Source organism: Coloeus monedula (genome assembly GCF_965178545.1).
Source record: "Coloeus monedula genome assembly, chromosome: 5".
NCBI classification, from domain to species: Eukaryota; Metazoa; Chordata; class Aves; order Passeriformes; family Corvidae; genus Coloeus; species Coloeus monedula.
Genome location: NC_138785.1, coordinates 3,532,095 through 3,553,786, shown reverse-complemented (window position 1 = coordinate 3,553,786; position 21,692 = coordinate 3,532,095). Strand labels below are relative to the sequence as shown.

The following is a 21,692-nucleotide window of genomic DNA, read 5'->3' as shown; positions in this document are numbered from 1 at the left end:
TTGCAGGTGTGTCAAAATCAGCTGTGCCTTTTGGATCTCCACCTCCTGTTGGGCCTCCACCACCTGGTGCACATCAGTTCAGCCAGACCAGTTTCCAGAATGGGTCTGGTACACCAGGACAGCAGCCACACAGGTGACTGGAAGGGATTAATACCTGACATCTGAGCTATTTGATCTCTGTTACCTCTTGGTGAAAGAGACAGGAATGGGAAGGGGAGAAAACAGGGATGGGTGAAAGCTGTAAAAAGAAATCTTTGAAAGAGGGTTGTGTGAGGGGATAGCCAAGCTTTATTACACAATACTTGTGCTGCAGGTAAAGTGAGTCAATATGCAACTTTTTTATTTAATTCTGTCGAATATTATTATTTTGCACATCTCCCAGGAGTGGCAAAATCAGTTTGTGTACTCATAGCTCCTTCAGTTTTAGTGAACTTGACACCATGTAATAACATTCTTCATGTAGTTGATTGAAGTCTTAATCTGCTTCTGTGCTCTTTAGTTGTTGTATAGTTATTTCATGTCAAAGTAGGGAAGCCTGTTTGTTACCACTGTGTGAAGGAGGACCCAAAAAGACTGGTGATGAGTTGTTCAGGATGATGTCCTCATGCGTGGGGAGAAGTGGTGTCCTGAAGATGAAAAAGCAAGGTGAACAGAGTCAGGTTGACATGACCCAGCAAAATACTGATTCTCTTCCTTAGCTTCCAGTCAACTGCACATCTCCTGTTCTTCACCTGATCTTGGTTTTTTTTCCAAAATTGCTTAGAGGTCCTGTTCTAGGTCAGGAAATTTCCAGATGAAATTTCAAGTGAAGTGAATTCTACTTCTCTTGAAATATCTGGGCCCATCCTCAGTTTTCCAAGGGGTCACAGGAAAAGGTGTGTTTATTGTCTCTGGGACATAGCCTGAGATCTTATTTTACCACAGCGAAATAGTCTGGTAGAAAATAACTTTGTAGGCCACATGTCTATTACTGCTTTCTTTTCTTCAGCTATTTTTCTTGCATTCATGTTTTCCGTATCTGATAATCATGAAGTTTTTCCCTACCCGCATCTTCTTTTTCTTCTACTACAGAGAACTCCTCGACAGTTTCTCAGTTCCTTTTCTTCTCTTCACAGATTTTTCTCCTAATCTTCTTCACCCATCCCTGGTAGGGAATCTTCCTTTATAAGCTTGAAGAGGGGATGGAGTGCTGGGATATGTTCAGAAACTTGTGTTTCCTAATCTTCGGGCTTACAGTTATTACTGCTCACTTGCCATGGCATACTCACTCTGCTTTGTTTCTAACAAGTGTGCAAACAAACATGGACTGCCTGTTTTTATTAAACAAGTGTGCAATCTCTCTGTCCTTCGTGTGCCTCATGTATTTTAATACAAATGTATGTTTTCTGAGCAGAATGTGGGCATACTCTCTTAGGGTTTTGTCCTAATTCATTGTTTCAGCACCACCCTGAGGAGGTGTGAGATCTTCGAGAGTTATGATTGGTTGATGTAATTTTTTTGCGTAACTGCACTTTTTTTCCCTTTAGGTTTCAAGTCCCTCCACCTCCAAGCAACACAGGACCTTCCTGTCCTCCCTACAGTCATCAGTCACAAGCAGCCTTCCCGAATACTGCATCTGCTTCATCTCCAGCACAACTCGCTGACCAGTTCAGCAGCATGCAGATAAATAGCTATGGTAATTCGGTTTATCTGATTGACTTTTTCTCATTTAAAGCATTAGGACTATGATAATTAGAAACTTACTGAACTTCTGTATAAAGAGAAAATGAGACCTTTGACCACCATCATTGGCTTAAGTTCTTTGAATTTTTTTATCTCATCCAGTTCCTTAAATCAGTATTATGGGCTTAATTCTGAATTGATGCTTGACAAACCTTCCATAAAATTTGGGTATCCCATCAGTCATTTCTCACATTACTTAGTGAACCTGTCAGTAACAGTCAAGGCATGAGCAATAATATGCAGACAGGGTTTAATTTTTCTCAGCTTTTTACAGTTTCTCGAGTTATGAAACTATTTTATTTTCTTGTCTAAACATTTTTGGGTTTTAATCTAAACTTATCTGCATTTATTTTGATGTTATACCATCTCAAACCTAGGCCATGAAGATGTGATCATGTGATGCTTCCACGTAAATTAATTCCAACCACAAGTTTTGATATGTATGTAAATTATGCAAAATACATGATATAAACAATTTAAAAACCAATTATATAAAATATAGTGTTATCATATATGCTGGGAAGCTTGTGGTTTGCATGTAAAGTCTTTTTTTCAGTTAACATATGTGACAGAAGATGTATTTCAGTGTTTGTATGTGAACACATTGGTCCTTTTGCTTCAAACCTAATTTTGGTTGGTTTTTTGGCTCTCTTTAAAATTATTTTGCCATAGGTCTTTGGGGAAAAATTTGACTAAAAAATGTAGGTTTTGTAAAGTAATAAGTATTTACAGATTGTACGTCTCAAAAACCCCTGTTTCCAGGGTTTTCTTAATTCTAATTGGACTCTGGATCTTATAAACAACAAAAAATTCATTGCCAGTGTGTACAAAATAATTCCCATGTTTCATCTTTTAGTATCAAGTGGATTTATTTTCCATCAAACCTGTAATGGTGAAATACAAATAGCAGACTAGCAAAAACATGCCACATAAAAGAATTGCATTATTGAGCAAAAAGAATGTTGTTTCACATTCTGAAATGAAGTATTATTTTGAAAGCGGAGTGATCTATGTGTGTTCTAGTGAAGAACTGTCTTAACTCTGGCTTCCCTCTCTCTCTTTCCCCATCTACCCCAGCTGCAGGGTTTTATTGCAAATAGCACCAAAAGAAATAAAATGAATGAATCAGCTGAGACTTACACAGAGTCCCCATAAGGCAGCGCTGTCAGTATGGGAGACTGTATTGTCTATGTGTTACAGAAAGGTGTTGAGCAAAACTAGAGCACCTTTGACGCAGATTTGGTAGGCTGTCACTTTTGACTCATCTGACACAGTTTCTTGCTCAGGTCCTGCCACTGCTTCGAGCTCTTGCGTGTCTCCTGGGCATCCAGCAGCTTTCCAGGGCCCACGACTGCCGTCACCAACCCAGCAGCAAATGGGTTTGCCACCTGGAGCACAGCTTCCTCCTCCACCAGCAAATAGTGTTAATGGCCTTTGTGCTCAGCCAGCATTGCCTCCTGTGGCCAGGCAGGGTGGAATCCCTGGACCTGTCCCTCCAAATCCTAGCTTGCAACAGCTTCCAGGACAACCTCCAGGGCCTGGATATCATCCTCAGCAAGGTAGGGAAGGATGTTTGTTTTGTAATTGAAAACAAAGCATGGAGGGACAATCACTGGTGGAACCGTGTCCATTCATGGCTGAATGTTCAGCTGACTGGGAAAAATGAAATTTGAATTCCCTTTCTGTAGAAGGGAAAGATGCGCACTGTCAGTCAGTACACTTGAGACAGGCTCTGCTTTTTGCTCACAAGTTTAGCCCTCTATTGAGACTGTAACAAGAAAAAGGAGATTAATTTGGATCAGGAACAGAATTATGTGGTTAGTAACTGGTGAAGGCACAGCATACTGTGGGAAGGAGTTTTTCTTACACTCTGAAAAGGTATAGTCTGCTTTCTGTCTTGTAGTACTGTCATGAGCAGCTTTCAAAGATGCTTTTCTATAGCAATAATGGATTGTAACTGAATACAAAAAGCCAGCTAAAGACATCAGCTTGCATTGGCTGAAGCTGGTGGAGAGATTCTCACTGAGATAATGACCTGGCATGAAGTAGCTGTGGTAATCTCTACCGACCATCCTACTTGACATAAACCTGAAAACTTTGGAGCCAAAGTTGTCACATCCAGTGTTGTTTTTAGTTTTTAAAAACACAAACTAAAGCCAAACTGAGCCAAAGAAATCCATTTCTTTTAGTTGCTGAAAACAGAGGGGAAGGAGGAGTTGCGTTTAGCTGAGTAAGAATAATTGCATGGCAGAAGTTGATGCTAAACATTGTTAATAGAACTTAAATACTTTAAATGAATTGTCATTTGTGACTCTGCAGCAAACTATGGTCCTCAGATGGCAGCATCTCAGCTGTCATATCCTGGTGCTTTTCCTGGTGGTCCAGCACAGCTCTCAGGCCCACAGCAGAAGAAGCTTGATCCTGACTCTATTCCAAGCCCAGTAAGTAATGTGGCACTAATTTTTTATAAAAGTAACTTTCTGCTGCATTTAAGATGAAGGAATGACATTGCGTTTGCTTTCGCTGGTGAGGGTTTTCATAACTTACATGGGTTGGTTCTCAACATACGTTCTAGTTTTTGCAGTTTCCTAATTAGTGCAGTTTTGTACTCTGTGCTGTCAGTTTTGGATCAATTAGTGCATGAAATTAGTTTGAGTACCGAAGATGCTTTATAACTTTATCTAACATGGGACATACTCATATATATATATATATATATATGAGTATGTCTCAAATACTTTATAGGAAATACTTTACTAGGAATTCTCAACAGGATTCTTAATGTGACAGTGAGCAGTACTGAAGAACTACTTGTGTTCACTGGAGCTTATCACATTTCCTTTTCACTCTGAAAAGTTTGAAGGCTTAAACTTGGTAACAGATACCAGAAGTAGGATGTGTGCAGAATACAGGTACGTGAACTCTAGAACTGCATTCCTGGCAATGCTGAGAAGTCACATGCTCAGAAGCCACTTTGCCTTTTGATTTCAAGAGTTTCCCAGGCAACTAGAATTATTTGCCCCAGCCATCCTTCCAGTTGCTGCAGCTGTGTAAAGATTTCAGTAGCCTGGAATATACCTGATGCTTAAGCTTCATGCAAGCTGAAGAAGCTCAGCTGTTGAACATGCAGTGGTGGGGCAGTGTCTCTTAGGATGGTGCTAGAGAAAACAAGGTCATGGTTGCATCCATCTTTCTGAAATAAAGTAGTCTAATTGGTATGCAAAGAAAGGGCTGATCAGGCTCAAGCAGCATTTAACTTCTTTACTGGAAACAGCTAATGGAAATAAAAACCAACAGTGTGCTAAACTCATGGAGAAAGTGTTCTGGTGCCCAGAGTGGTTCTGGCAATCATCTGGCAGGTCAAAAGGTCCTCAGAGAGTCAGAATTCTTGAAGCAGGCTGTGCCCTGCAGCTTCAACCTAGAACTTTTTGCTTTAAAAAATGTTTTCACCACTACACAGCAAGCTAGTCTGGGTGAAACAATCTTCCACTACTTGGTGAGGCAGGTACAGGAAAAACATTTTTGCAAAAGCCTCACACTGTGTAGTATGAAACTGTCTTGCTTCTTTAAATTGGAGTATTCTTCTGTCCTTCCAAAAAAGATTTTTTTTTTACCCAGTGATGGATTTGATGTAAACACCACCCCCCCCCCCCCAATAACTTTGGAAGAACTCTTGTTGATAATCCCCAAGGATTAATGTAACAATTGCAATTACCTTGTTAAAGGCAATTTTTAACTGAAAAGCATTGTGTAAAAAACCCCCTGAATCAAGTGTCTGTATAAATAACAAATGCCCTTAGGTCAATCATTCCTAGTGTTTCAGTGCAATGCTTTTTACATTGGAGGGATATAATGATCTTGTCTAATTTAAAAAGAAAAGGGCAGGGGGAGAAGGAGGTCTGGCATGAAAACATGGGCTGATGTCTTGTTTCAATTATGCACATAGCATAAACAGCCTTGACTACAACAGCCATGTTAAAATAGGTTAAAAGGTTTGTTTAAGCAGCACAGAGAGGATCAGAATGAGTGTTTAAAAGAAACATGATCTGGGTCAATGTCTGTAAAGGACAAAAAGCTAATTCGGAATGAGGAATAAGTATGACCATGTGTATTTCTGTTGTTATATTTAGATTATATAATTATAGTAGTGTTGCCAGATAAATTTACTTATTATCTGTAGCCATTGTTGATTTGTATTTCTCTTACATATGTTAGAGGTTGATATGTACCCTGACAACATCTATGAAAACTAGCATCTGGACTTTGTCAACAATTATTTGCAAGAACAATGATATATTTAGGTCAGTTAGCTGCAGAATACCGTGGCAAATTGATCCTTTGCAGAGCTAAGTCTCAGAGTGGTTTGCTTTCTTCAGCTAGTGGACCTTTTTAGAGCAAAACCTTTTTCCTTCTAATGCAAGAGTTTGCTATAAGTATACAAGCCAAGGGGGCAGGGAAAAGTAATCAAGCAGAAGATCTAACAAGTTCTCTGAGGAATGTCTTGTATATTTAAATTGCAGTACAAAAAACTTCATTGATGAAAAAAAAGTTACAGGCCCCAGACTATTTTCAGTGTGTTAGGAAATACCTCTTGGACATTGATCAGTAGACTCTATGCAACTAATTTAGTTTTTCTTCTCTGTTTTCTTTCCAACTGAGGCTTCTGAAGTTCCCTAGTTATTATTAGAAGTTCATGTGCAGTGTAAAAACACAATTCCATGAGGTGCCAGCAGCAGTGGCAAAGCCAGTTTCAGAAATTCCCTGTCTCATTCTTCTTGCCTCCCACAGCTGTTTGGCTGCACTCTAAACCAGGTTGCTGAGGGAAGAAGAGGAATGATGGTATTCTCTCAGTGATTCGATTTCTGGTGTGGAACAAAATACAGCTTTATATAACTTTGGTTAGATCCTAAAAAGTGTCAGACTTAAACCTGAGTGAGGGACCATGCAGAAGTAACAAGAAGCCGTGTATGGGAAAGGAATTTGGGCAGTAAAGTCAGCTGCATGAACTTTCATGACATTATGTTGTAAATTGTTATAAACCAGGCTTCAACTGGAGTCGTACTTAGTGTAGATCTTAGCCTATTCATGAATGTAGCTGAATGCATGACTTAGCTTCCTCATACTGTTCTTGCTTCTTATTTGTCAGATTCAAGTAATTGAAAATGATAAGGCTGCCAGGGGAGGGCAGGTCTATGCCACAAACACAAGAGGACAGGTTCCTCCCCTCGTCACCACCAACTGCGTGATCCAGGACCAAGGTAACTGTCCTTGTTACTGCTCTGGGAGTCTTACTAGGGGAAATAAAATATAATTTAAAAAACCCCCCCTAAATTCTCAAATTTCTCGTCTGAAAACAATGGTATTCGCTCTAAATTGGATGTGAAACTGCAAGCTTCTTTTGAACAGAAAAAAAACGGGGGAGGAGGAAAGTGGGAGTTGAATTCTTACACCTTGGGTTAACACCTCCTCTACCCTTCCTGGCCTTTAAACGAATATGAATAGTTGAGACAACTTTCCTTTTTAACTTAAAATTTTTGAAGGTGTTACATTTCAAGTTGAAAATCCGTTTTGAATTATTCTGAAAATTTAAAAGATGGACACTAGAAGAAGCAGTAAGACTAGGCTAGCACTGTTACCTTTTAAGATACAAATTTCTATTCAAGTATTAGGGGCAGTGTGCAAGCTGTCTAGTAGATGTACGCTGGCCAAAGGAAAAATTTATCTGCCTTTGCTTCTGCCTGGAGCCTGGAAGTACAGTCTTCCACTTGCTGCTCTTGACAGCAGGCTCAATATTTTAATACAGGTTAAACTGGTGGTGTTATTCAGCCCAGCAGTAACTTATCAGTTTTTAGATAAACTGTGTAAAATGTACAAACACACCAAGATTTTTTGGCATTATCTGAGAATGGGATAATGCTGTTCTGATGATCCAAGAAATTCCTTTCAAGAAACTGAGCAGAGCTGGAGCTTGTTGGTTACAAAGGGAGCATCAGGAAGCTGATTCCTGAACTCCTTTCAGTGCTCTTGTTTGCAGCACACAGCAGTTTCTCGTTGAGGGACCTGAGCTAAATGTGCTCCTGGAAGTGGGGTGATGACTTCTGCACCCTGTATTTTGCAATATAGGTGAGCATCGTGATGTTAAGACAGATACAGTGTTTTCTGAATCAGAGCTAGCTCATTAGAGCAGTCTTAACAGTAGGTATTAGTCTGCCTTATTCCTTTATGTACAGTGTTGACATGTCCACTGGGATATCATCCATATTTTCTTTTAAGATCTTAGATATGAGATGTTTCAAAGTCATCTACTGAGGTTCTTGTTGCAAATAATTGTGGGGTTATTCTTGGTGTGTTTAAATCTCTGCTTTATACTCAGACTGGAGGAAGAGATTTAACCAGAGGGAGGGGCAGTGGGCAGAAGCCTGCACGGGAGGAAAAACAAGCCTGTATTTAATGTAGCACATGCACTTGTTGCTTTGTGGTGTTTGGGTTTTTCTGCTCCGTGTTGGGTTGGGCAGGTTCCTTCTGCCAGCCTTTCATTGTGTGCTGTTGTGTTTTGCAGGCCACGCCAGCCCCCGGTACATCCGCTGTACCACCTACTGCTTCCCCGTGACTTCAGACATGGCCAAGCAGGCCCGCATCCCCCTCGCAGCCGTCATCCAGCCCTTTGCTGCCGTTCCACCAAACGAGGTACGGCGTACTGAGTACCAGTCCTCTCTGCCTCTGTCTCCAGGTTTTTGCAGGCTTGTTCTGTGCTTGGGTTGGGGGAGAGGGTGTTTTATCTCAGACTGTGAAGTGGTACGACCATAAAGAGGTGGCAGAACATTGAGATTTACTTGGGTCATGGTGCAACTTCCAAGGATAAAAATTTTTGTTTGGAAAAGGTACAGGAGTGATGATTCTCTAATCTGAGCTGCTGGATTCCTGCTATTCCCCCAACTGCCTCTAGTTTATGCCAGCATTGGCAGTTGCTTGCTCTGCTGGAACTCCATAGTTTTAGGCAAAGGTATTAAAAGATGATGACCACAAATTGTATCAAGTTAATTTTAAGATGTGGAGAGTTAGATTTGAAGAAAGACATTTTTCCACTGAGGTCTTTACAAAATGATTTAATTTCACCACAGACCAAGAGGACAATTTTCTACTTGGACAACCTGAGTCATAGAAAGAAGACAAATGTAACCAACCACTTTTAGCACTCATTTGAAGGCACTAACCTTTTCTCACATAACCATCTCTAACGACCCTTCATATTCAAAACATATCCCTAATTCTTCTGCAAATTATGTCTGCAGTATTCTCTGGTCTTAAGACAAATACGTAGGTTTCCTGGCACCCCCAAAGGATTTTATCAGTGGCAGGGATAAATCCATTATTCAAGTGCAGCGTTTAGGTACATCATCTGTGGGATTACCTTTCTTGGTCTTCATCTGCTGTGTTCTCCATTGCTTCTAAATTCTTTAGCTTCTAAACTCTGCAAGGTCTGCAGATTGCATTTCCTTTCCATGTTCTACGCTGATTTACTCTCAGAGTGTTGCGTCATGGGAAAAAAACAGGGATTTCATCAAAGTTGTAGTATGTGATTGTGTCTTCAAAAACTCCTCATAAACTGCCTGCACAGGAAAGCCTAATTAAAATTACTAAGACATTCAGTGCTTGGTTTTGCAGTCTGATTTTTCTTTAACTTTGTTTTATTGCTTGTAAATTCTTAGTAGTCTTTTTTTTTTTATATATATGTTGGAAAAAAGCAGATGTTGCTCTTTATCAGGATGGATAGCTTCCAATCCAACAGACCTCTGTAGGTCTGTAGAATTGAGAGTATTATTTTAACAGGGTAGAATGTAGTTATCTTCTCTGGTCCACAGGGAAATAGGATGTATTACTGATGGCTCTGCAGATACAAAGTCTCACCATTTGTCTGCTAGACAGCAACTTCAAGTTTCGTTCCAGTTCTTGAGGTAAATGTCCAGGCTTGGCTTGCTGCCCCTCGCCGAATTTTCTCCTAGATGAAACTCCTCCTGTTGCTTCTCCACCCCTTGACTTTATCAGCCAGCCTTTGCTCTTTACCACCCTTGATCCCAGTTTCTGTGCCCAGGTAGCACTTAAAAATTCCACTTTCATGTTAGCTCTTCATTTGTGCTTCTTTCATTCAGAGTCTGCCTCTACTCCTTTATGTTTCCCACACATGGCTTCCTTGTCTTATGCGTTGTGTTTGGACAGGGTGATCAGTGAGTTGCTAAAATCTAAATCTCTTCTGCATACATAAATTTACAGTATGTCCAAACATTTGTGCTTGGCCAAGTTCAGGGGGGTTTTCCTGGGGTTGGCAAAAAGATATGCTCGGTGACCCACCCATTGTGAAGTGTTAGTGCTCTCAAGCTGTTGGAAAGGTCAGTGGGGCTCATTAATCTGTAAAGAGCAGTGTGTTTTTCCCTAGCCTCTCTTTTGGAGGAGCCTGAAAAATGTCTTTCAAAACTGGCAAAAGCCCAGTGTGGAAAATTTTAGTCAGAACAATTACAGCTTGGTAAAATTGTAAGAACTAAGGAGATAGTGTTAGAGTAGGAAGAGCTGGGCAGTCTTAGCTGAGGCAGTTTTTCCATGGCTTGCCTGTGCCCTTTGTCTTCACTGCTGCTGCCAAAATAAGATCTTGCTCTTAAGATCTCCAAATAAAAATGGTCTTCCATATGGGATTTATAACTACTTTAATTTTGAAAGGCCACTTAATTTGAAAGAACTGGGCTTTTTATAGAGGTAAAGTACGTTCAGGGGCTTATTCATGTTTCTGAACTTCCTAGTATGGTGTGTTCCGCCTGACATGGCACAGGAAGTTCTTTGTTTCAGAATATCCACCCTATTTTAGAGATAGTGCCTTTTAGCAGTGTCTACAGGTGATGGTTATCACGTGCTGTTGGGTTACAAAGTGAAAATCTGTCTAATTTCTTTACTTCTTGATAAACAGCATGTTATCCATAATAACTGCAGAAAAAATTTAGTTAAGAAAAAAGAGAAATAGCTTAGTCTTGTGGCACTGGCAGAATTAGGTATATGTATGAAAGGGAGAGCCCAGTTTTGTATAGACCTTACTCTCTGAACATAGTCACCCTTTGGGTGGATGACTTGTAAATGTAATGAATTTTTTTAGAAAATAAGCTGTCAATTGCATTCCCGGAAACAGTAACTCAGCTGGAAATTGAGTTCTGGGGATTTGCTTCCTTTGACTAAGAATACAAGAGGAGTTGGAGATAGAAGATCCTGTGAGCTTTCAACTAAAAGGTTTAGATCTAGTGATTTGACAGTGTTCACACACTTCCAGTTGGAAAGTTTTCCAAAGGGGAAAAGGTAATTTGGGATTTCAGAAAGTCTGAAATGCAGATTTAAGTTCGTTAGTCACTGTGGGTTCTTTTTGGCCGAGTGGAATGTCTACACAGAGGAACTGGTGTCCTGCCTCCAAAAGTGAAGTGGGAGTATTAACATGCAAAGTGAATTCTATTTTATTTTTTTTAAATTTTTTTTAGCTAAGATATGAGAAAGCATTGTCAGGAACAAAAAATTGTCACTTGAACAGGAACATCTTTTGAAGAGGTGTACACCAGTATCTCCATTTCCAGTAAATAACAGGATACAAATTATATCTGTAGGAGAAAATACGAAAGAGAAATCATAATGGTGGCAGATAAGGATGTTAAATGAAAAGATCTCATGTATGTCTTTGAATAAGTGTAATGTGTTTCAAGTGAACCCCCAAACAGGGTTTGCCACTACAGTGAGAAAGAAATGAAAAATGTAACCTTGTAAAGCTGCGCAATGAAAATGTTGTAGAGAAGCCATAATTAAAATTGAGATAGTAACTGGTCACACTGAGGAAAAGGTCACAAATGAGGCTTTACTTCAGAAATGTTAAATCACACATGAGAGGGAATTTAAGACATAAGTAGAGACCACTCAGTAGAGATGGTTGGAGGGTTGTGTTCAATATCCCAAGAACAGGTGAGTTAGCAGCCCTTGGCATGCAGGCACTGAACCTCAGAAGAGAGTGAAAGGTATTTGTTCAGAAAAACCCTCAAGCTGAGAGTTAGTGGGGGAAAATTCATGGTGGGCACACAGTATTTTAGAGGTTGCTGCAAAAAACCTGCAGCCAATCTAGAAAACCACAAACTGGTGAACATTGCATGTGCACTATTTATCACTGGAAACAAAGGCTGTTAAAGCATTCATGCCTTCTCGCCTCTGCCAGTGTCTTAGAAGCACTACAAATTTCAGAATCTTATCTTCATCAAGTTCTTATTTATTATTTCTCAAAAATAACAGCTCATTTTCACTGTCCTGATTTGGATGATCTATGGAAAGTATTTGTTTGTTATAGATTGAGAGTACAGTATCATTGTTTGACAGAACTTATTTTTAGTCCACCAGTGCTTTAGCAACAGTCTATAAAAATAAACTAGCTCTCACAGTTATCATCCTAAACCAAGCCCTACATGAATTTATTTTGGAGATGGATTAATGTTTCCAGAGCCTAAATAAACCATGTGATCTTGATTTAGCATTAATACTACTTTCCATCAAAAGTTAGTTAAAAGAGTATTTCATGTTGTAAAATCCAGTATAAACAATTCAAAATAATTGTTTCTAGCTTTAAATATTTAAATATCTAAATTGCTGCCTTCTTTGCTCCTTCATAATTTTGTGTCATTGTTCTCTGCCATGCTCTTTCCTATTTATTTGAATTTATTGGTTTTTTAGAAATATTTATTGGTGGGAATCTAATATTTCACTTCCATTTTCTCCTCAGTTAATTAGCTAGTTAAGAGAATGGAATTGCTTCTCAGAAATGCTGGTGTTCATGAGCTAAAAGCCATTTTACCTTTTTAGAATAGTGAACTTTGATGAGGCCCAGTGCAGCTGAGATGTTTGGAAAGCCATGATTTTTACAGGGATGATAGTATGGGTGCCTAGATGGAGTTGTAAGGTTGGCAGCAGCTAAAAATCAAGTGAGGTGGATAACTAATGATGTGATCCAATGCTATCAATGTCTTTTTTGTTTTAGGGGTGTCCTCATGCTCCTCCAATCTACTTTGGACTCTGTGGTACCCAGGTGCTGTTGTCCCTAATTTATAGCTAGTGAGAAGGGCAAGCAGGCTGTGGCTTTAGTTTGAAGCACACGTTTGGACAGACACACACATTCATTAGCAGTTATGTGCTTGTGCAGAACTTGGGTTTGAGGAGAGTGAGGAATGCTTAGTCTGCAAGATGAAATAATTCCTATTGAATGTCTTGCTGGGGGCTCCTTTGTATTAAGAATGTATTAATAAGCTGGCTCTGAAGAACAGATCCTTGAGGTGCTTGCTGATAACATCTACCCACCATCATTTGAGTTTTACGCTTTGATTTCTGTCTTTTATTTGGTTACTTATTCACAGGAGGCTGTTACCCCATTAGAGCATGAGAGCTTGGCTAATTTAAGAGTTCTTAACAAGGGATTCTACTGAAAGGTTCTTCCTTCAAAAGGATTACATTATATCAACTAGGTCGTGCTTATCTGTGTGGTGGCTGACTCCTGACAGAACTGAGTAATCTCTGTCGTGACACCCCTCCACGTGAGCAGGGTTAGACACTAAAATTGTCCATACAACTTGTAAGATCATAGTTTTAAGGAAATTGTTTGAAGAAAAGGTTCTCCAAGAGATACTGTTGACACTTCTGTTGTGCTGTCTGTATTGATCATTTTGTGTATTCTGGTGTCTAGATTGTCCAAGATCCAGCAGAGAATGATTTTGTCAATGTCTTTGGGTTGTTGTGTTTGTTCTAAAACATGGTGGGAGTAGAAGCCCTGCATATGCGATGTACTTTAATACATGTTTCTGTATATCATGCTTGTGTGAGCCTAAACACAGATTTCCCAGGTATTAAAATCCTTGTTGGTGCTCTCATTTGGGAGAGAACTGAGACTTTGGGCTCATAGTTCTGAGTCTGCTTGGAGCAGGACATCTTTGTTGCTCTGTCAAAGCTATTTTATTTTCATTTTTTTGACTAACTAGTGGCAGGTTAATGTCTGGGGGTTTTGCTGAGCTCCTGTGTGGTGCTAGACTCTGCCATGCATGGTGTGGAGAGCCCAGAACTCTCAAGCATCTCCAGGTGCTTCACCCGGAAAGTGTTACACCATTCTGGAGGTCAGTGCCTGTAAGCTTGGTTTCACAATGCCTAATTTAGAGGTGCATAAATCCTGTATTAGATGAGGCTTCCTTTATGGAGTGTGCCCTGTGCTAGCCTGCATTTGGTAGTAAATCATTTGGAATTGGATTGCTTCCCAAGACTGCATCATCATTTTTTGTTAGCCTGTAACTACACTCTGTAACTAGAATGAGCATTCAGAGACCGGTTTAGCAATGGCTTTTGCAGCAGAGCTTCTTGTAATTGAAGCAAGTTTTCTGATTTACTTTCTTCTTTTTGTTTTTAATATACATTGAAAAACAGTCCTAAAATGTACCCTTTAAAATACTTTTGTGGTATGTTGGTCCCTGCACTGCTGTTGTTATGGTAAGGATGTAATTCTGACAGAGATGAGGATCATGACTTGAAAATGTGACATTTATATAAATCGTACTCATATTGTAATCGGAGTTCCTGACTAGTTTTATACAAATTTGAAATTTAGACTGAGAAGAAACCTTTATAAGGATGCTGCAATTAGCTTCTGGTAAGTTGGAGACTCTTGACTGTCCTTCAGATTTGTAATGGCAGAAGAAAAATCTAACTAAGCAGCAGTACATAGAAAAGGGAAATAAAAAGTAATAGTTACATCCATTTAATTAACTGGCCAATAACACTGATAATTTGTTTTGCCAACAAAAATGGCACTCAAGTTAAAAATCACTTGGGCTATTATCTATTCCTTGGAAATTTCAGAGAGTCAGAACACACTGGTATTGACTAAGTTCCAGAGAAAAGGTTTGTATTTTGCTTTTTAATTTGGAGTTTTTCTTGCATTTCGAGCTTACACATATTTTACTTATCTATGCATATTATGCAATGTTGTATTTTGGATGCCACCATGTAAAGTGTGTCATTACAATGGAAGTTGTGTCCTTGCTAAGGTAGAAGCACAGATCATCTCCTCAGCCCCAGAGTGCGGATCGATAGAGCAGGTCTGTCCTTCACAGGATTGCTTTCCTCATGTCATGGTTTAACCCTGGGCAGTTCACTCCCCCACCAGTGGGATTAGGGAGAGAATGGCAAGGGTAGAAGCTGGGAATCTCATACCTTGAGACAAAGGTTAATAGGGAAAGGAAAAGCCACGCATGCCAGCAAAGCAAAACTAATAATTAGTTCACACTTCCCATGGGCAGCCAGGTGTTCAGCCATCCCCAGCAGAGCAGGGCTGCATCACAGTAATGGTGACTTGGGAAGACAAACACCATCACTCCAAGTGTCCCCATTCTTCTTTGTTCCCCCCATTTTATATAGTGACCATGAGGCCATAGGTCTGGAATATCCCTTTGGTCAGTTGGGGTCAGCTTTCCTGAATGTGTCTCCTCCCAGCCTCTTGTGCACCCTCAGTCTCCTCACAGCATGGCTGTACAGAAAGCAGGAAAGGCCTTGGCCCTGGGTGAACCCTGCTCAGCAAGAACAGAAACATCTCTGTGTTATTGTCCCTGTGTTCAGCACATGTCCAAAACACAGCCCCATTCCAGCCACTATGAGGAAAACTAACTGTACCCCAGCCCAAAGCAGCACACGCCACAACTCAGTTCCACACAGTTGTGACACTCAGCTGTGCTACTAAAAGAGAGGAGGGTAGTTGGAAGTCCCATACAAATATTATTTATGTTTGAAAGTTCTGGAGTCTGCTTGAAGCATCCCAGCTATCATAGTAACAGAAGTATTCATGGAAGAGAGACTCGGAGTGGGAACATTTTGACCTGATGTGGTATTTGTGAAGTAACAGTTAGTTTTACTATTGACCTTCAAAACTACCATCTTAGAAAGCATTTGACTTTTATAAAGGGCATTAAACTCATCTCAAATGTCCTTGCTACAGAGGTGAAGTTGTTCAGTGCTGCTTTTTGTTCACATAGCAAAAATTCTCCTTGTACTTCCTAAGTTCTCCTGTGGCAATTGGCTAGCTCTAGTTGGCTTCGGAATGCAGAATGACACTTCAGCTATGCCCAGTTCTTTCTGATTTCAGTGGAAATAAATTAATTAGTCTTAGAGGTATGTTTACTAATAAATATTGTCCAGGAAAGGCCATACATAAGCAGAACTATTATTTCCATCTCCAATTAAAATACTCCTAAACATTTCTATGCTTTTTTTCTAATTAAAGGTTCTTTCTCTAATATATTCAGCTGTGCAAAAGTAGGAACCAGACAGTTCCTGTTGTGAAAGTTCTCAGGAATGCAAACATGAGTAGTCAGTTCAAAAAATCACAGTAATGCCTTTTAACGAAAGAGAAACAGCCCTGGTTTTGAGAAGGAAGGAAGCCTTTCACTCATTAGATTTTCATGCATGATCTTAGGTCAGCAATTGCTTTTCTCTCATATGCTGATAAAATATATTAGTATATGTACACACATCTGTCGAGCCACTTATATATATATGTGTGTGTGTGTGTGTATAAAAAGAAAAAAAAATCCCAACATCTAATTGGCCCCTAAAGTTGCTAATAGCCCAGCAGGCCAAAATGGATCTGAAATCCAAAGTGGGGTTTTGGTTTTGTTATTGCTGTGAAGACGTGAATAACACTGATAATGTTCTAATACAGAATTTCATCTAGGAGAGTGTTGCCTCAGAGGTCACTATACCACACTTAAATTCACATATAAACTGAAATAGTTGTTCTCTAAACCTAGAGCTGCATGTTCCATGAGGACTGTTTGGAGTGTTGCTTTATTGCCTGTCCTAGGGATATAGAAGTGGTCACAGCTTTGTTTGCATTAAATGGTCTTGGACTTTTTAAAACAGAATGGATGTGCCAAGTAACCCATTGTCTTTGTGTTTTACAGGCTGTGCCTGTGTTTTAAATTGTGGTGTTAGGTTTATCATTTATTTAGCCATATTAAAAAAAATCATGAGAGGATAAACTTACCTTGATAAGACCATACAGCACCATACAGTAAGAGACTGGGCCTGTTAGGAAATCAGTATTTAGTGCCCAAATTCAGTCTGACATTTTGAAGATCCTCTAGAACTTTCCTGCAGTGATTTGCAAAAAACCAGAAATCATACCTGAATGAGGTGTCTTTAAGAGTTCTGTTAGGTTTTGTCAAGTAAGCCAGATGGAGATCATATCACTGAAAATCCAACTTCTAATTTTAATGTGAAAATCTTATGACTAGTAAAGCTAATCCCTTGTAATTATTACTTACCATTTCTGCAGAGAAGCTTTCTGAACCTTGCCTGTGTTACTTTTCAGTGGTGTTACAGCCAGTGTAACAATCTTGCCTAGAAGTCTCAGACAAGGACTGCAGTGCTGGGCCACCTGTGATACTGATAAGGTGGGAAGTGGAGCTGTGGATTGGTACAGCCATGGACCTCAGCCCTGGCATGTGATTTAACATGTGCTTATCAGCCTCAGGGGTGCTAACAGCAACAGCAGTGCTGTCCTAGGGCGGTTATGTCTGGCCCTTGTTCTTCCCTTGTGTTTGTGCCTCTGCAGCAGCTCCCACTCCTGCTGGGTTGAGGATAGACTGGGCTGAGGCAGGTCTGGTTGAGACCTGATTGATTTCAAGTGCCAACATTGTGGAAGAGTGTTGTGCAGCACCGTTTCTTGATTAGCCAATTTCACGCTCCTGCTTCTATCATCAGTCAATCCTGGCTGCTGGCTTTCCCTCGAGATGCAGCATGTCCCTGCATCCAAAGAGCAGTCAGCACTGCAAAGCTGAGAGGTGCTGCAGAGCACTGCCCTGTTTAATGCTTGGGGTCATGACCAGCAGAACTTGGGGTGCCTCTCTCAAGCATGGGTAGTGAACTTTTTTCCTTTTTTTTTCCCCTCTCCTCCTGTCACCTGTATGATACAGGAGTTCTAAAGAAGTAAGCTAATGAACTTTGGTATTTCTTTACATCAACGTTTTACCATTATTACATGTATTTTCCCCCCATCCTCAAACTTTTAAGAATCCCTCTTCTCACGTTGAGTGGAGTGTAGTCTGTATCTATATTCTTCATGCTGCCAGCTCTATTCAGTTAATTGCAATATTCCCCTTAAAAAGGGAGTGCTGAGTGAGGATTTCAGGAATAGGCTATGGTGTGATACGCAGAAACTGATAACTCGTTTCTGTTTATTTTCCTACACACTGGGTCATATCCCCTGCGCAGTGTCCACTTGAAATTCAGCTACCGTGCCATGCTGTGTTTCGCAGTGCTGTGTGTGCAGGGGAATGTGCAGCCTGGGCCTGGAGGGGCTTTGAGCAAGGAGCTTTGAACATGCTTTTGGCATTTTTATGTGATCTGTGAAAAACAGGATAGATCCAGGAGACCCTGTGTATCATGTGGATGATGCTTTAGCCTTGCTGCAGTCTTGGAAGCAAACAAGGAAATCGATGGAAAAGACGTGTGGTATGGAAAATACTTGAACCTGCTGTGAACCTTGCAGAGGAGATAGTCCAAATTGGCCTGAGTCATCAGCTGAGGAGGCTGAGCATGTTCAACATCTGAAAACCAAGAATAGGCAAAATAACTGCTGCTTTCAGAGGGAATGGCTTCTGATAAAAGACAGTGGGAACATCACAAAGGGAAATGCTTTCTTGACGTTTTAATGTGAATCAGTAAAGCAACTCAAAAGCAAAGGATTATTTGTAGACTGGTTAATGTTTCTCAAAAGCAATCTATGATGATAGAATAAAAGAAAACAAACCCCTTCAACAGTGCTAGGAAACAGAGACACTTTGGTTCATGACCTAGTTTTTTTCCATAAACATCAGTGTTATACTTCAGAATTCTCTTTGATTATCCAGAGGAGTTTTTTGTCATCTTTTTGCTGTACTAATTAAATACAGCATTTTCTTGGGGCAGCGGTGCCATACTTGCACAAAGCCTTCTCTTTTGTTCATTAGAAAGTTATGTTGTATAGCATATCTTGAAATTCTCATAGGAATATTTTAGTGACTAGATTTGCATCAATGTCAGTAACAACTCTAGAAGCACTGCTGACACAGTGTAAGGGTGTGATAGAGACACTGTCTGATAAATGGCTCATTTTCTTCAGTATCTGTATGTGCCTCCCTTGTTCTCCGGAGGATCTCTCACGCAGGATTTTTCTCTTTATGATGCTTTCCCAGAGATGTGCCATGATGATCTGGAGCTTTAGCACAGTCCTTGCTTGTACGCTTACAGTTTGCAGCTGTGGTCCAGATCCTGCAATATGAGTATGGTGATAGTTCGCAGGCATCACCCTCAGGAGCGTGTCAGGACTTCATTTTTATAGCAAGCAATAGAAATTCAGCTTTCTCAGACTTTAAAGTGCAGGTTACAGTCCCTTTGGAAATTTTTATGGATGTGTTTTATCTTGGAGCTGTGCCACCAATGTCTGTCTGTTGCTTTGTGATACTTTTCTGACTCCTGAGAGATGGTCTTGCTGAAATATTTCCAAAACAAAACTCCTCTTATTGCAGCTACATTTGGGGTTAAGTTATGGTTTATCAGATCAACTTTCAGGGCTTACACTTCAGTAGGGCCTCAAGCTTCTAGAGAAATTAAAGTTTGTGCAGGTCCCTTGCAACATTTTCCATTTCCTTTGCTTTAACCTAAAATTACAATGTTGTGCCTCTCAGCAAAACTGATTCTGAGAGAGGAGAGGAAGAAAATGCTGATACTTCTTAGGTGGAAAGGTAAAAGAAACAGGAGTATTGCATTTACTTAAAAAAAAAAAAAAAACAGAAGAAAGGCCCCCAAAATTAAAAAACTGGTTTTTAATTTTATCCCATTCCTCTGCTCCTGTGAGAGTTTGCCACTGATTTCAGTGGGAACATACAGATCTCTCTGCTTTTTCTTCTGGTGAACAGTGACATCTACAGAGAGTGGAGCTCAGCAAACAAGACTTTCCCATTCAGTACCACTTTTTTTTTTTTTTTACTGTTCTGATTTTATGTATCGTTAATTTAAACTCAGGACTTTATGCATGCACAGTATTACTTACCTTTGTACATTCCCACAGAAATCTACTCTTTTTTTAAAAGTTATTTTACCCGGACAGAAATTACTTTGATGTTTGCAAGTGCAATAGCAGTTTACACACTGAACTAGAAATTCCTTTCTCTTGATGTGGTGGTGGGATGTCTGGTTCTACAGTGCAGTGCGCTGAAAGATTGCAGCTTTTTGGAGATAAAGTTTCTTTCACAACTGTGTTGGTCACATCAAGAAGTGGATTTTTGGTGCTTTTGGTCTGAGTTCTTATTCTGAAATTATCCTACAGATAGCTTTTTCAGTACATGTGTTCATTATTGATGTAAAATATTTAAAGAAAACACTAAAATTTAAATTCCATTTATTTTCAGAAACATTCAAATTAATAAATCAGTAAGGGTACAAATAGGGCTTTTAAAAAAAAACCTATTCTTTGTTAGACAAACTCCTTAATTCTGTCACATACATTTTTGGTTGGCTTTTTTCATGGGTTTATTTTTTTTCCCTTTAATTTTTTTGTCTTCAAGAAGGTAATTTATTACATATGTGTAAGAATGCAGATACTGCAGCTCTGAACTTCATGGCATTTATTTTTTTATTGTTCTTGTTTGTGCCTTTTATGTAAAACTATTAATTTTGGTACATCAAAATGTGAACATTTTGGGGGTAATTTTTCTTGGATATCATTAAATGTATCAAACCAAGGTTTAAAGTTACTGAATCAGTGTGTATAAATGCATGAGGAGTTGGTTTAATCTTGGGTTTTTCCCCTACCAGGTCAGATATTATGGTAGTATTAACTGCAAACCAGATCCAGGTCTCATTAAACTAATACAGTAGAATGATAATCAGAAAATTGCCAAGTAATGAGCAAACCCCAGAACTTTTAAACCTTATTAAGCCATTGTGGCTGATGAGCAAGTTTCATAGCCAAGGCTTTCATGTCTGAAAAATGACCCTGGTATTTGCCAGCTGGCATTATTGGTTAATTTGGGTTAGACTCAATTTGCGTAGAGGAAAGAACACAAAGTAAGAGAGTATCTCTGTGGAGCAGGAGGGAGCTCTTAAAATCCGTGTAGTAAAAATCTACTTGTATGTAGAAAATCTTTGGCAAAATGCATCCTTATGCAGCAGTAAAAGATAAAGTGTATAATAAATTACATATACCCATTCCTTAAGAAAAGACAGAATAATTATTAAAAAAAAAAAAGAAAATAAAAAAAGAATGTACTAGTGTGATGTGTTCACATTGAAAGGCATTGTCAGCATTTTTTCCTCTTGTAGGGATCTGCTGTGTCCAAACTCTGGATATTTCTTATTCTTACCTTTTGAGATATTTAGCTGGGGATGGAGGGAGTGAAAAAAGAAAAAGCATTTCATAAATAATTGAGCAAACTTCCATTTCTGTAGTGGTTTCAAGTATGACTTTTCTAACTTTAAGAATAATCACAGGAATCTTTCATTTGCTGCAGTTTCTATGGAAAGAGGCGTCTGGAAAATGTCTTCTCTTAGCTGTGGGTTTTGGCAGGGGCTATAAGCAAGTGTGGTCAGTGTAATTAAACTGACAAGTGCTTGAGGTACTGTACTTGTTTGCTGTGTGTACTTTCCTTCAGTAAATATTAGTATTTCTCCTAAATCTCCCCCTCTAGCTGGTGACTGTGACATCGTTTAAACTGGAGTGTAGCATGTAACAAGGCAGCATGGGGAGCAGCATTTAGGACAAAATATTAGAAGCTTTCTCAGCAAATACCCTTTTGCAATTGATGAGCAGCGGTAGATTTCTTCAGGAGAAGCTCAATCTAACAGAGAAGGCAAAAGACCTGACTCCAGCAGATTTCTCTTAGTGAGCTGCA

The 21,692-nt window shown here is 39.6% G+C and overlaps 1 protein-coding gene across 4 annotated transcripts in view; it reads left to right on the top strand.

Moving 5' to 3' along the window:
• Positions 1-21,692, top strand: part of SEC24D (SEC24 homolog D, COPII coat complex component) — a 57,193-nt gene that overhangs the window by 18,622 nt on the left and 16,879 nt on the right. For all 4 annotated transcript variants that reach the window (XM_082282477.1, XM_082282474.1, XM_082282475.1 and 1 more), the window contains 6 exons: positions 7-133; positions 1,527-1,675; positions 3,009-3,281; positions 4,042-4,163; positions 6,869-6,980; positions 8,282-8,409. In XM_082282477.1, coding sequence (XP_082138603.1) covers positions 7-133; positions 1,527-1,675; positions 3,009-3,281; positions 4,042-4,163; positions 6,869-6,980; positions 8,282-8,409 — 911 coding nt within the window. The remainder of the gene's footprint in view (positions 1-6; positions 134-1,526; positions 1,676-3,008; positions 3,282-4,041; positions 4,164-6,868; positions 6,981-8,281; positions 8,410-21,692) is intronic.